Source organism: Artemia franciscana, chromosome 7 (genome assembly GCF_032884065.1).
Source record: "Artemia franciscana chromosome 7, ASM3288406v1, whole genome shotgun sequence".
Classification (NCBI taxonomy): Eukaryota; Metazoa; Arthropoda; class Branchiopoda; order Anostraca; family Artemiidae; genus Artemia; species Artemia franciscana.
This window is the reverse complement of record NC_088869.1, coordinates 50778052-50793390: the sequence shown is the minus strand read 5'-3', so window position 1 is coordinate 50793390 and position 15339 is coordinate 50778052. Positions and strand designations below refer to the sequence as shown.

Below are 15339 nucleotides of genomic sequence, written 5' to 3'. Positions count from 1 at the left end.
CATGACAAATTCCTCCAAGGAAAGTTCACCCAACATACCCCCTCTTCTCAACCCCCCCAACCTAAAAATCCCCCTGGAAACGTCTGTACACTTCCCAATAACCATTACTATATGTAAGCACTGGTCAAAGTTTGTATCTTGTGGCCCCTCCCACGGGGACTGTGGGGGAGTAAGTCGTCGCCAAAGGCATAATTATAAGGTTTCTTGACTACTCTGAATAAAATGGCTATCTTCAAATTTTGATCTGGTGTTTTTGGTAAAATAATTAGCGTGGGAGGGGGCCTAGGTGCCCTCCAATTTTTTCGGTCACTTAAAAAGGTCACTAGAACTTTTCATTTCCATTAGAATGAGCCCTCTCGCAAGACTCTAGGACCACTGGGTCGATACGATCACCCCTGGGGGGAAAAAACCAAACAAACCAACAAATAAACACGCCCCCATAACCTGCCTTCTGGCAAAAAATGCAAAATTCCACATTTGTGTAGATAGGGGCTTGAAACTTCAACAATATGGTTATCTGATACGCTGAATCTGATGGTGTGATTTTCATTAAGATTCTATGACTTTTAGGGGTAGTTTCCCCCTAATTTCTAAAATAAAGCAAATTTTCTCAGGCTCGTAGCTTTTGATAGGTAAGACTAAACTTGATTAGACTTATATATTTAAAATCAACATTTAAATGTAATTCTTTTGATGTAGCTATAGATATCAAAATTCCATTTTTTTAGAGTTTTGGTTACTATTGAGCCGGATCGCTCCTTACTACAGTTCGTTACCACGAACTGTTTGATTATTGACATAGTTTTAATTCATTGATGGATCTAAATGAAGCCAAAATGCAAACACTATTTAAACGGAAGTCCTGAATCAGTACAGAAACTTGAATTGGAGGCGTTAATCCTCCCTATTGCTCCCCCTCTCTTGTCAAATTTCGAAAATGGAGATTATCGTTTGCTTTTCAGTTACCACCGATATTAGAAAGTTTGCCCATAGCAAGATAATCAAGTTTCGAGCTAAGAGAAATGATATTTAGTATTTAAATGTTGATCAGTAATCTTAACAAGCTGATACAAATATATGGCATAAGTTTTTCTGGTACTTGTGTGTTACTCAGAACGCACTCAATAAGTAAAGTTAGGTTCTTTTGTGGGACAAACTACGATGCAGGTACATTTTACGAGAAAAAACAAGGGTTTCATAGCCATAAAGACAAAACTCAATTTAGTTTGCTATGCATAGTGACAGAAGATAGTGTCTGAACATGGATTTTGAAATGGAGATTTGGATTGGCAAAAGACTGAAAAAGAGGCAATTATATTTTTTCAGGTTAAGGGGTTGTTGCCCACAACAAAACAGTGCGTCAATGTAACAACATGACTTTAAACTATCACGAGAAGGATCATTACGAGAATGAACGCATAGTGATAGAAGATACCTAACCTGACCTAACCTAAATTCACTTATTGAGTGTGTTCTGAATAATACACAAGTTCCGTTTTTTTTATAAAATTTGTTCATGGAAACTACTATTTAAACCGAAGTTGTGAATCAGTACAAAACTTGAATTGGATGCACTAACCCTCCCTGTTACTTCCCCTCTCCTGTCAAATTTTAATAAAGAACTAGACATTTGGCAGCTCGTTAGTAGCAGAATAAAGCCATTACCAACCCGTATTATTGGAGGTACAAAGTTGTCACCGGACTCTCTACCCTCTCGCCCTGATCCCTCCACCACCAGCATGTTTGCATAAATTAGACACAATATCTTGGACCGGTATCGCGCAAGAACGTATTTCAATTGATTTGATTTTAAGACTGAAAGGCTAGGATACACCAATATCCTCTCATTCATCCTACTACCAACAGGTCCCTTCTCTAGCTATTTAACAGAGCTGTAGCCATGTTGCACCTTGCTTAAAACAAAAGTTTACAATTTTTTCATTCAAAATTATTTCAAATGGTTCCGTGGCTCCTCCAACACACCCTCTTCATTTTCCAGCTGACGTTTTAGCTGAAACCTGGAGATGGTGCACCTTATTTAACGTCAATCCTAAAAGAATGTTTAACGTCTTAAGCATTCTTTTTAGGTTAAAAAGAAAAAAACTGTGTTTGTAAGAGCAGAACTATATTTAGAACAACGAAACAAAAGAACCTAGATTGCTTCGAAAACTGTTTGCTATGCTCTTGCAGCAATAGTTAGACTGAACAAACTACAAAAAATTATCTTTATAATGCGTAGTTAAGACTACTAGTACTTTTAGATTTATTTCCTGATTTTGTTTTTTTTTTCTTATCAGTTAACTGGAAACTGTTGTTTTCTTAGGGATCTGTTTGCAATGACCGATCACAAAATTATAGTCGTTATCTTTATCTTCCGACAAAAAATGTTTGCAGGCTGCTCAATAATATATGATAACCTTTAAAACCGATTAGAATTCATTTTAATTAGTATCCGGAGAATTTTTAGGTTATTTTTCCCCTGAAATCTCTTATTAGTTTGCGAAAAATGATTCTTAGCAACAGAGTCTGAGAAGATGACATTTCAAAATCAAGCTTAATGAAGTTTACATTCAATCATGTTAAAATTAATTTTAAATGAGACTTTGGCAGAAAGTTTAAACTAAGGGTTTTCAGTTTCAAAAAATACCGAAAGATAAAAGGGCAAAGGACCTTTTGAATTATTACTCGATTAAATAAAAAACAAAAAAATCTTGTAAATTAAAACTAAGGAGCACAATTGAAGCCTAAAACAAACAGAAATTATTCAGTATGTAAGATGAGGGCTGCCCCCTTCTCTAACCCTTCCTCGTTACGGTAAAGATTCTTGGTGCTTTAAAAAGCTCCTATTCCACTTCAACGGCCCTTGTGTTTCAGCTTTGTGAATTGATTGATTTTTGGATTTTTTTTTTTAAAAAGAAATTTGTAGCTACCCAATAACGCAAGGCCCAGCGAGAGTAGAATGTGACGCAACGTGATGTGTTCAGAAAAAAAATGATGTTATGATTTTTAACTTATCTTAATTATGTAAATGTATTGAAAAGTGTATTTTAAAGTTTAAAGACGTATGAAATGTATTGTAAATTTGTATTTTAATATTATAAATTACAGGCATAATTAATAGGAGCAGCCCCTTGCAGCCGTGGGTAGCTATGAATTGAATATTAAAAATGTTGCATGGTAAAATATGGATAGAGAATCGTATAAATAGGGAAATTTAAGAAAAAAAACTTTTTAGGAAAATGGTATAAAAAATATAATAGGGGAGAAAAAAGTATTATATATGTGCGGAGTTAGAAAGGTAGAAAGCAATGGAATTCCGAGTAAGAGGTACCATAGATAGGTAGTAAAGTGAAAGAAATGATAGTGTATTTAACCCTTTTATTTGTCGCACGCTTTTATCACTATGTTTGAATTCATAAATAATGCTTTGTTTCCTAATCAACTATACGTTTTATTAGTTCTGAATTATTAGTCCTTGTCTGATAATAGACTTCAAGTAAAAATATAGATCATGAGCAAATTTTGGAGGGAGGAATTCTTACGTGTGACATTACTTTTTTAAGACTCTGTTTACTTTGAACATGGTCAAGCTATGGGAGTCCACACCCTCTAATTCTTCCCTTATACAATCACTCAAGTTTTCAGTTCTTCGTAAAATCACCAACACTCCCTTCTAAGTGACAAATCTGAACATTTTGCAAACACCTAGGTCAGTAAACTTCGCACAGACCTAGACCTTTCCAGGAAGAAGTAATTTTCCTCTTAATAACTCCTCTCATCTGAAGCCTCTTGTCCAATCCCTTCCAAGTCCTACTCTTCCAAAAAACCTATATTGGAGATGGAATTGGTAATGGCGAAGAAATCTTCTACGGGACTTATCCTATAAACAAACCTTTGCTCAGTGTTTAAATAGAACTTGTTTAACTTGTTGAAATTGTAAATGTTAATTCGTTCCATATTTATATACATTTTTAGATTTCCAGTAAGTTTTTTTTTACATCTTTGCATTAAAAAACATCTGTATATTACAGTTTATTGATAACTGTGTCTGCTTCAATTCCATTCAGTATCAGTATATCTCTCTCATCGTGTATCACAGTCGAAGTTTCTAAAATTTTATTAGTCATAGTTGCCCTAGGCCTCATTTTTGTCAACTTTAGTTTTCAAAGACCCATTAACAATTGATTTGTGTCAATGGTATTGTCAATGAATATCTGTAAACTTTATAAATTTATGTGTACTGGAGACTGTACATGTTATAGTGGGGAATCAGTTCAACACGTGTTCTACGCATATATTGGTTTTGTTTTTACTATTGCACTCCGGGAAGTCTGTTCCCATTTTATAGTTAAGCTCTTCAACTTCATTTCGCTCGTTGTCTTCCATATACTCATAAGGTACGAAACCCCCATACGCTTTAGTACTATAATATTGCTCTGTATATTTCCGGCTAACGCTGGGACATACCAATCAGTGCTTCCACTTTTCAATTTAAATTTTCCCTATTTTTATATCAGTTTTCCCTAAAATTCCCTGTCTTTAAGTCTGATTTCTCTCTATTTTCTCCTTAGAAAAAAAGGATTATTTTGTCTTACATTTCCATACAATCTAAATGAAAAAAACATTGTGCACCCTCAAATTATTATTTTTTTTACTTCAAATAATAATATATATATAATCTTTCACAATACTTAAAACACATAAGAAAGTTTAATTAAGTGCCATCCCCGCGCTTCATCGTAAGTAGCGTTTGTCTCCGTCTTGAAGCCAGGGACAGCTTTCGGTATGCTGACAGTTGATGAAGTTTTATCTTTGTTTGTCAACCAGTAATTGATTTGAAAAAGTGAGACTAGTGTGACATTCTCAATATTATTTTGGATGTCTGTTTTGATCAATTTCCGGAGATTAAACAAATGCTCAGCTGGTATATTGCTGAAAGGTAGAGAGAAGATCAGTGATATGCACTTCCACAATTCCGGGTACTTGATTTTGCCACTGCGAGTCTTCATATTATATATCTTCATCCAGTACTGTTAAACTGACAGGTCTTGAACATCGGCACCTCTCAAGTCAAGCTCAGTGACATCAGTCATTGCCTGTGACCTCCGTTTTACGTCTTTTTTCTAGTGGCAACACTTTGCTCTTAGAACAGGAAATCTCGTAAATAGTAGCCTTAGGGATTTTGGCTTCGCATTTCTTGCATTCCTTGGTTCAACCAAAGGCAAATTTCATAAGTCTCGTCTTCGAGCTTGAAACGGTCATGGAACTGCTTGATTAGGACTATATAGTATTTTCGACAAGACTGGTAGAAGAGATCGATATTATCACTTGGCTCTTGAGCATCTACGAGTTCTCGCATTGAATCGGTTGCAGCTATTCCCACATATGTTTAGTCTAAAGGCAGGTATTCACTTGAAAGGTAAAGATTCATTTCGGTAAACGTGCCAACACTGCGAATACAGTCCAGTTTCATGAAGTTAGACGCAATATCATTCACAAGTTTGCTGACACTTGTCTTTAGAGAGGGAAAAAGTGGAGGCCCAGATTGAAAAACCGTGTTAAATTCGTTGGAAGGGCCGAGAAAGTAGTTCATGAATTCAAGGTACTGCTTTGTCAACTTGCTTTGTAATGTTGACAAGATAAGGTCCTTGGTTGCAGTTGCATCGTCAAACGTGGTTTCTGTAAAATACTGGGTTAGAGCAACCCGATGCTCAATAAGCCTCTTTATGCAGGCCCAAAGGGACAACCAACAGGTATGTACTGGTGTAAGAATTGAGAGTGCTTTGCATTGAAAGAACTTCTGAAATTCAGGATACTTATCTCGCCTGGAAGCGCTTCTGGAAAAGTGGGCATAGATATTTGGTGCCAAGTTTTCTAGTGTATTGGGAAGTGACAAGCATGCATAGGATGAACATAAGTGAATAAGATGCCATGAGCATTTCACATTTATGGCATGGGACTCCATGGTTTTCATTAGCGTTGAAGCAGACCTATTTGGCTCCAAACATGTTTTTAGTAGTATCCGGACAAAATCCAACAATATTTTGTGAAAAAATCGAGTTTTTTTCAATGACTTGTTTGCAGGTGTTACAGGTAGTCAGACCTTCAGCCGAAATATCACTTCACTTAACCAGGTCCAATGCTTCGAAATGAATTTTTAGATTTTTCTCACAAAAAAATAATACTATGATAGCTAGTTACATGTCAACAGTACCATTACTGGTCTTATCAATTATCACTGAGAAAAAGTAGCTTTGAGGAACTCAATTAACTGGTTGTGTTACTAAAGGAAAATTCTGTCCCAAAATGTTTGTAGCTTTCTGATTACCGAGAGTGACTTGTGCTAGATCCTGGTCTTTTGATATTTCTTAAAAAGAAATAATTCTCTAAGAAATAATTTTCTTAGGAGAGGGATCAAGCTGTCTGCAAGACGTAATGGCAGATCATATTCTGCCAAAAATATGCAGATTCGCTGTTTAATTTCTTTGGAATTACTGCCTAGAGTCAAAAGTTTTTCAATGCTTCCACTGCCAACCTTCGTCTCAGTTTATTGCTTGCTTTTATATGCTGCTTGGTCAGAGCATGCCTGGTCATCTCTAATTTCCCACAATATTCATATTTCAAACAGATCCTACAGAATGGTACATAAACTTTGGTATATGAAGCTACTTGTGAACAAAATTTTGGTTTAACTATTTCTTTTGGGAATTCTTAAAATCCTTATTTTACCCTAAATTTCCCTGAAAATCCTTACTTTACCCCGAAATTCCATTTATCCCTAAATCAAAATAAGTGTCCCTAAAAGAAGTGGCTTCTCCCAAAAATAGGGCAATCTCCCTAAAAGTGGAAGCCCTAATACTGATATAAAGAATATTATTTTTTCTCTAAGTTTACCTGTATGAACATTTGTGATCAATGCACAAATGTTCAAAGCATCTTCTTCAAATCTATCTTTTATTTCAATAAAATTTCTGGGGTCAAACAATGCCATATGTAAGTATATTTTGTTTTGCAGATCGATTTTCCATTGTTTGTGTAATTGTAACTACGAGATGGCCGAACTCACTCATCATCACATTATTCCACTGCCAACTTTTTGACTTTCCTCATTCGGTTTTTCTTGAAATCCTTCGAGTCGGTTTCGTAGAAGTTTTTGTCTTGAGACAGATGACTTTAGCAGCATCCGTGCTGGAACGCCTTCTAAATTTTCATTTTGAAGGTAGTCAGATTATGTTGGAGGCCACTCATACTAGATTTACCATCAAAGCATTAGCATTTTTTAATGACAAGAGACAATGCAAATAATAGCCACGACACTTAAATCATAGGGGGAGTTGGGATAGTTAATTCAAAAACTACCTCAAAAGCGCTACCGCTTCCTCTAACCCGCCAGTGAAAGATTGCATCATTCAAATTATAAGAAATTAGCTGGTGGACGGTGGCATCCTAAACCCTTTAAAGCAGGGAACCATCTTTATAGTTGTCCACGAAGCCTACGTGAGAGTGCCAAACCCATGTTAACTAACGTAAACCAATATTTTAGCAGCAGAGCCTGGTAGGTTGCCAACCTGCCATCCAAAAATAGTTAATTATGGCAAAGAAACTAAAGAACGAAAACGTCAAATATCATTTACATTGCACCCAGCCGTAGGCGAGATCTCTCAAAAGCAATTTTTAGACAGTGAAAACTATTATTTTAAAAAAGATATTTCTAAAAATTAGGTTTTTTGTAACATAGGTTTTTATTACTTTACAAGACCAGGGATGCACCAAGACTTTAACGGTGTTCCATCGGGCCAGCACGGGCTTAGGCTCAATTTATAGTTCATTGACACCTTTAAATTAATTTACTTTGAATTTTCATTAGATAATGATTTAGTCCGCTTTAGGGTAAATTCGTAGTTAGTGCCAGAAAATTAACCCTCGAAAAAGAAAAAAATACACATACTAAAGACGAATAAACCCACAACTGTGATCCACAACTAGCAATAAATAAAAAATTCCACATTTCCGTAGATAGGACCTTGAAACTTCTAAAGGAGGGTTCACTGAGAGAAGGTTTACTTAATCTTATAGTACGATTTTCATTAAATCACTTAACTTGTGGGGGTTGTTACCCTTTTTTGAAAATCAGGCAAATATTCGCAAGCTCTTAGCCTTTGATTGGTAATATTAAACTTAACGAATTTTACACATTTGGAACAAGCATAAAAATTCAGTTTTTATGCATTAATTATTATAAACGCTCTTTTTTAAAGCTTTCAGTTATTATTCAACTAAGTTGCTTCTTACAGTTAATTCCCACAAACTGTTAGATTTTCCATTGGCGCGTGCTTCTTATACAACGACTAGTGAATGCAACGAAACAACTGAAAATCAATATGATTCGGTTAGGCACAAAAGTAGAATTTATTTTGGAGGGAGACTCAAATTTTGGTGTGATCAAAATTGTTAGACCCGAAAAAAGATGAGCTATTCAAAAGCATAGGAAAATTCAAGGAGACGACAAAATAGTAATTTTTTTCAGGATAATGTGGAACATAGCTCCAGGGTGAATGCATAACATTCACGGAGTTTTTTTTTATGAAGTTTTTTGTTCCATAAAAGGATAAAAATTATTTGAAAATGAAGCTCAAGACCCTAGGATACTGGGGAATCTTTTTAAATCGTTACTGGAAAATTCTATAAAAAAGAACAAAAACGAGAAACAATAATATAGTTTATAAAAAAATAATGAAAACATCTGGACAAACCTATTCTATTAGATTTTATAGCAGAGATAGTCATAAGAAATCTACAAATTATTAAAATTTGTTTTATTGGTTGATACAAAACCAAAAAAGTCTCTTTTAATACAAATTGAAACCAAATTATTTGTTAGGCTCACAGAACTGGAAAAAAAAATATGGGCAAATGCTGAATCGAGAACATGAAAAATGTGTTTAATATATCTTGACTTTAGTGTAAAAGGCGGGGGAAATTACCTTATAGGCATGGCCGCTCCCTTTATATATAAGATAATCTTTTTATTTTTATTTGCAAACGCGTTTTATCTCATTATTTAATATATACCTACTTTTAATATCATATTCAGGATTATCTAAAAATTAGGAGTGACTGCCACTTCCCTCAACTAGGAGGGGTCTGAAACAATCGGAAAATTGTTTTGTATGTCATAAATGTTTGATTGCTTTAATTGTATAATAACTTTATCCAAAAATATGACCCCCTGGCATTACAACTCTATGCACCTAAGTGTATGAAAATTAATATTTTATTTCATATCAAAACGTTTCTGTAAGGAGAGGCTCATTAAAAGGCTCATGTAAAATCTGGCTCATCAAAAGTTGAAAAACTTTACCCCAAAAATATAGTTTTTAAGGCTTCAGGTATCCCATATACCCACAAAACGACTCGGTGACCTTTCCAACAATAGGCAAGTGTGCAACAATGCAAACTTACATAATCGCCAATATTTCTGTAGAAACCGTCTATAATAGCCTTTAATTTCCCATGAACTGTATCTATGTCTAGCTATAATGTGCCACATCTCTTGAGCATAGGCTTTGAGACCGAATAGCTACATAAATAGCTTCTAAGTAACATAAAGCCGATTGGCTATCTCAAAGTTTTCACTTGATAGCATTTTAGCACAAGTCCTACCAAATTGTTGTTCGAGGGCACATTACACATATAAAGATATGTGACATACCTAGATATGTGTAATATGTTCTAGAGTCTATAATAGCAGAAATCGCCAGATTGCTGTAGAAAACCTATTGTTATTTTAAATGAGCACTGGAATTTTGCGTTCAAATACTCCCTCTTCCAATAATTTTATGGCCGCGTGTTTGCTATAACGCCTTAGGTGTTAGTGTTTGCTATAACGATTCTTTGTGTGTAGTCGTTTAGATACAGTCTTATGATGCAATTACCCTAGGGTAATTACCCTGGTGCAATTCTTCATTGGGAGAATCATCTGCAGATCTAGTCATTTATGGGCAAGATCGTATATGTGTAATCTTCCGGGTTTAGTCATCTAGGCTTAATTATTCTATGTGCAATCGTACCCTGGTGTGACCCTACAGGGTGAAAGCGTCCGAGATTGAGTCTTCAAGTACCACACCTCAGTGCAATAATCTTTCTTTTGTGAAGAAAATTCCCTGGGAGCAATCGTTCATGATAGCAGTCCTCTGATAATCTCTTCCAAATGCGTGGTCAAATTAATTACTTGCCTAGGACCTTGTCAATAAGACCGTTTCAATGCGTCAGACCAAAAATAAAACTTTCTGTCTTGTATTTGAGGTGTTAAGATGACGAGCCCAGAACACAGCAATAGTGACAAAAGAAGCCTTAACAAACGTTTTTTTCTTGTGTTTTGAACAGCTATTTACTTTGGGTTTCCACCTGTAAGCCCTTTTCTTCTTAATCTTATATAGCTTGATATTCTCCAACCATCAAAAGCCCAGACTCTTTCAGGTCTCCAAAAGACGTTATTTCTCTGTTAAGGTAGTAAATTATGTCTAATATTTCTTAAGATTTTGTGAGAGTCCTGGTCTAAATTCTAAACGTTAGAAGAGTGAATGAAGGTACCTTAGGTGCTGCCAAACTAAGGTCAAAATATCTTAAACGCAGGTGTCCGTTAGACTAGATATATATACTCACCGTTAATAGAGATTTCAAAACTAGTCTAGATATATCCTAGAAGCTATCTGATTCAGAATCAAGAGCCCTTGACTTACTTGCCCACACAATTAAGAGGTGAAATTGCAGAAAATGGATCCATATTAAAAATTCCAAAAGTAAAACTGACCTCTCAATGCTACTTCAAGCAAAGGTCAAACCAAACAACCTGCTTTATCTTAGGAATCCACCTAACACAACAATTGAGATATCCTCATGTTTGACCCCAGTTATGTGAATTACAGACAAATCTCCAGACCAATCTGGAAAGAACTTTAGAACTTAGGAACATACTGTCCAGCTTTTTTCAAGTTTTTTTTTCAAGTTTTTTCAAGCCTATGAGTTGCATTGAGCATAAACAAGTATGTGTTCTGCTGAGCTAATATCATTCGGAACAACAAAGTTGAAGCTGATTTCTATATCTTATATTTATTGTGTATTTTTATTAACCTTTTTTTTACTGTACCTTCAAAGTTTGAATTCATTTTCCTTGCTCTCAAAATAGATAATTTTCATTATATTTAAAAGAAACTCTTCAAAGAGTTTTAGAATAAGCTAATTTTTATCCCTACTAGCATTTCCTTAAATAGTCTGGCTTAAAACGTTATCACACCATGTATTTCATTGGAAAGTTGAACTTGATTGCTTTGTTTATAATTTTCCAATCTTTGTAACGACAACCTTGACTTCCTTAACCTTATTTCTCATGAAAATTCAGTAAGGAAAAAATGAATGGGTTCCGAACCTGCTTTCTCTTGACATGCTACTGAGAAATTTTCTTTTCATGACCTGACAATTCTTTGAAAAATAATTCGGATAATACTGAACAAAGCAAAATCCTCCTGTAAAATTACAGGGTTGTGCAGATTTGTTAAAATCCTACTTTTAAATATATTTTAAGCTCTAAGATGATTCTGCTTCAACTTACCCGCAACTTTAGAGTCGTAAGCCACACCAACTCCACAAACCCCGTTGTCTCTTGCTCCAGCAATTTCTCCTGCACATCTAGTTCCATGGCTATAAAAAAAGGTTATGATAACACTTTCTAAAATTTACTAATTATGAACTCACATTTTAAAGGGTTAATATATGGCAAAACCTTTATGTATTAAGAACAAAACATGTCGCTCTGCTTTGTTTATAATATGCGGAACAAACGAAGTTCTAGTTTAACTAACTTCAAAGAGTCAGATCAACAGAAAATCCTTTTGCAAGCCTTTCACTCACTAAATCACTTAACTTTCACAAAAAAAACTAAAAATATATGAGCAAGAACAGACACTATACGTTGCAACGATATCACACTAATCACGCGGGAAAAAAAAATACTATGCTGAATTTTTTTGTGGGTATCTTAGCGTGTGTATATCTTAGCGTGCATGTCTGTGTGTATACGTTTTGTGTGTTTTTATGTATATTTGTTTACATAGGTTTTTGAGTATCACGAATATTTCAGCTTATCAGAGCGAGAGCTATTCAAATTGCTTTCTAAAATAAGATAGTTTTTGTTCAATTACCAAAGATTTAATTTTCATTTCGAAGCATTGCCTCTTTGTCATTTTTTTTTATAAATATAACAAGCTAAGAATTTAAAAATAAACTAGCCTAAAACACAAATGCAATCATAAACTATGAATCTGGAGCATAGAAGGGGGATTATGGGAATCCCGACCTCTTTTGATAAATAAGGCCTACATGATATAAAAGACTATAGGATTACATTTAAATTTTGATTCAAGAAGTTAATAAGATTCTTTTACATTTTTCTATTTCAGTAATATAGAGGGCTTGAACACAGATTATTGCAAACCAAACATATTTCCTCCCTTCACCTTAATTTATTTCTATTATTTATTCCTAGTTTTTAATCTTTTCCAAAGACATAAGAAATTATCAGAGTTCTTTAAGCAATGAAAGAAGCTGTAGCTTCTTTCATCAGAGACAAGTCTCCTCTTCCTTTATTAAGTTCCCTAGGAGTGTTAATTGAAGCTGCCTACTGCCTTCAATCCTGGATCCCTGACTAATTTATCTTAGGAGCTTAACGCATGATGAGTCTCCTAGCAAGAAATTGATTTATTCTTTTCAGAAATAAAAACTTAATATAATAGATGGCAAGAATAAATCTTACAGAAAAATCCGTTGCATAAGAAACGCCTTGTTCCAATTAAAAAGACTCTTGCGCTTATCCCTTTCCTTTCACATCGTATTTATCCTTAATTTACTTTTTATCAAGTGCGCCCAGATGGGAGATCTTAGTGAAGAACGGCGTGGTCTTCATTTTTTTTTGTTACTTGTATGATGTATCCATTACCGCTCAAAATGTTCATTCAATTGACGCATTGTAAAACCAATTTTTTTCGTTAGTTTTTTTTTCAGGTTGGCGTAAGACAAGACAAAGAGAAGTGACAAAATAGATGGACAATATATATAATTTGGACTATATATTTGCACATTACGGGGGTGGTGGTAAATATTTGGACCGCGTACAGTTGGAAAACTATTTTCACAACATAATATGTATAATAATTGAACCTAACTCATTAGGCATGCAGACCCGCTATACTTTACCCCTCCCCGCTAATGTGAAAATATATAACCCAATTTGTTTCTAATTTTTTTTTTTTAATATTATTTAGGTATATTTCATTAGGATTGAGCGTCAGAAAAACAGGTTCTACTTAGATGAAGAATATGCCGCGGCAGTGGGTATATCATACAAACACTTTGTTTTCTTCTGGCCTTTTTCAAGGAGGCACACTCGTGCCTCTTTAAAGAGGCGAACCACGACAATGCTAAGTGATCTTCGGTTCCAGTGGTCGCAGAGGGATGGGGAGGGATGCATTTCGCAGCCCGAGCTCCAACTAAGAAACCTGCCAAATTTCATCCCCCTCCGACTTTTTCTTCATGGGGAAAATCTGGCCGAAAGTTTCGACCCGTCAACCCCAGCCCCCCTTTAACGTTGTCCGACCGGGCTGAAATTCACTAGTTAAGGTCCCCTAGGGCCCAGGAGCTTATCCGCGAAATTTCAGCTCAATCCGATAACTCCTTCCCTGTTTTCCAGAAACCACGCATAGCCACTTAATGTTCATTTTCTTTTTTTTTCTGAGACGCCTACAGGTTACAGCCGACATCGGATCTGAGTGTACGAAGACCCATTCGACGCGGAATTCTCCGAGTAATTTTCCTGGAAAGTTTCGTCGGAAAATCTTAACCCTCCGATTTTCTAGCTTAGAAAAACCCATTTCCCCATTGAAGGTAAAATTTTATCTTGTAATAACATCACTTGTTTGAAAAATTCTCTCACTAACAGCAGCTTGGCCCAGCGGAAGCGTGCTGGGCCCATAACCCAGAGGTCGGTGAATCGAAACCGCTAGCTGCTAATTTTTTAAAATTTGTAAAATTAGGTAATTTTGTCAGTTTGAATTTATTGATACAGAAAGGGAGAAAATAAACATGGAAACATGTGATCAGAATTACATACTGGAATGTTCACAAGAATTTATACTGAAGCGGGGGTAAGGCTTGATGGAAGCAAGTTAAAAGAACCATTTAAATTGATTCCCTAATTGAAGCCGTTGGTGAAATTTTCTATTGTAATAATTTGTTTGATAACAAGCATAACAGCAGCTTGGCGCAGCAGAAGCGCGCTGGGCCCATAAACCGGAGGCGCGTGGGTAAAAACCACTAGCTGCTAAATTTTTAATTAAGCTACTAAACTATTAAAATTATCAAAATTAGATAATTTTGTCAGTTTGAATTTATTGATACAGAAAGCGAGAAAATAAACATGGAAAATTATTATTAAATTACATCCACCATGGATTGTAGAAAAACGTACAGAAATAATATGAAAAAAACTTCGTTTTCTTAAAGAGTTAAAGAGGCTGCGTCCCAAAGTCGAACCTTAAAACGTACAGGAGTTAGGGGAGGCAGTTGGGGGGCTGCCGCCCCCCAAACCCCCCGCTTTTAAAGACTCTTTTGTACAGGTTTTTTGTTTTAATTAACCAAAAATTGAAATGAATGAATAATGGAATAACTTCGAAAAATGTTAAACACAAGAGGACAGGAGAACCATTGCGCCGAAACTAGTAATTAGTAACAATGAAGTCCCCCCCACAACAAAAAACCTGTACAAAAGAGTCTTTAAAAGCGGGGGGCTTGGGGGCGGCAGCCCCCCAACTGCCTCTCCTAATTCCTGTACGTTTTAAGGTTCGACTTTGGGACGCAGCCTCTTTAACTCTTTAAGAAAACGAAGTTTTTTTCATATTATTATAGATAGGATGGTCGTAGAAACTTAGAAAATGGATCATTGGATTGGGATTGAAAGTTGTAGTGCCCTTTTAAGAACCAAAAGTGATTAGATTAAAGTATTATAATAGTAAAAAAATATACTATTACATCATCAATGTATATTTTAAAGGATAGTCCCCATCCAAAAAACATTGATTACTGCTTATCACTTAGTACGAGGTAGCAGTTATTAAAAGATCTACACTATGGGAAATATGAAAGTTTCTTAGACCAAGTTAAAAAATTAAAGAGTCTTCTATAAAACCCCACTTCTATAAAAAAAAAAAATAAAATGAAAAAAAAATACAGACAGGTTTAACTAATGGATCTAAGGAGGAAAAATATATCCTATTCCCCGTAAGTAAG

The 15339-nt window shown here is 35.2% G+C and overlaps 1 protein-coding gene across 1 annotated transcript in view; it reads right to left on the bottom strand.

Moving 5' to 3' along the window:
* The window catches only part of LOC136029425 (neuroendocrine convertase 2-like), a 157397-nt gene that overhangs the window by 46644 nt on the left and 95414 nt on the right, over window positions 1–15339 (bottom strand). The window contains exon 6 of the mRNA XM_065707806.1: window positions 11612–11700. Coding sequence (XP_065563878.1) covers window positions 11612–11700 — 89 coding nt within the window. The remainder of the gene's footprint in view (window positions 1–11611; window positions 11701–15339) is intronic.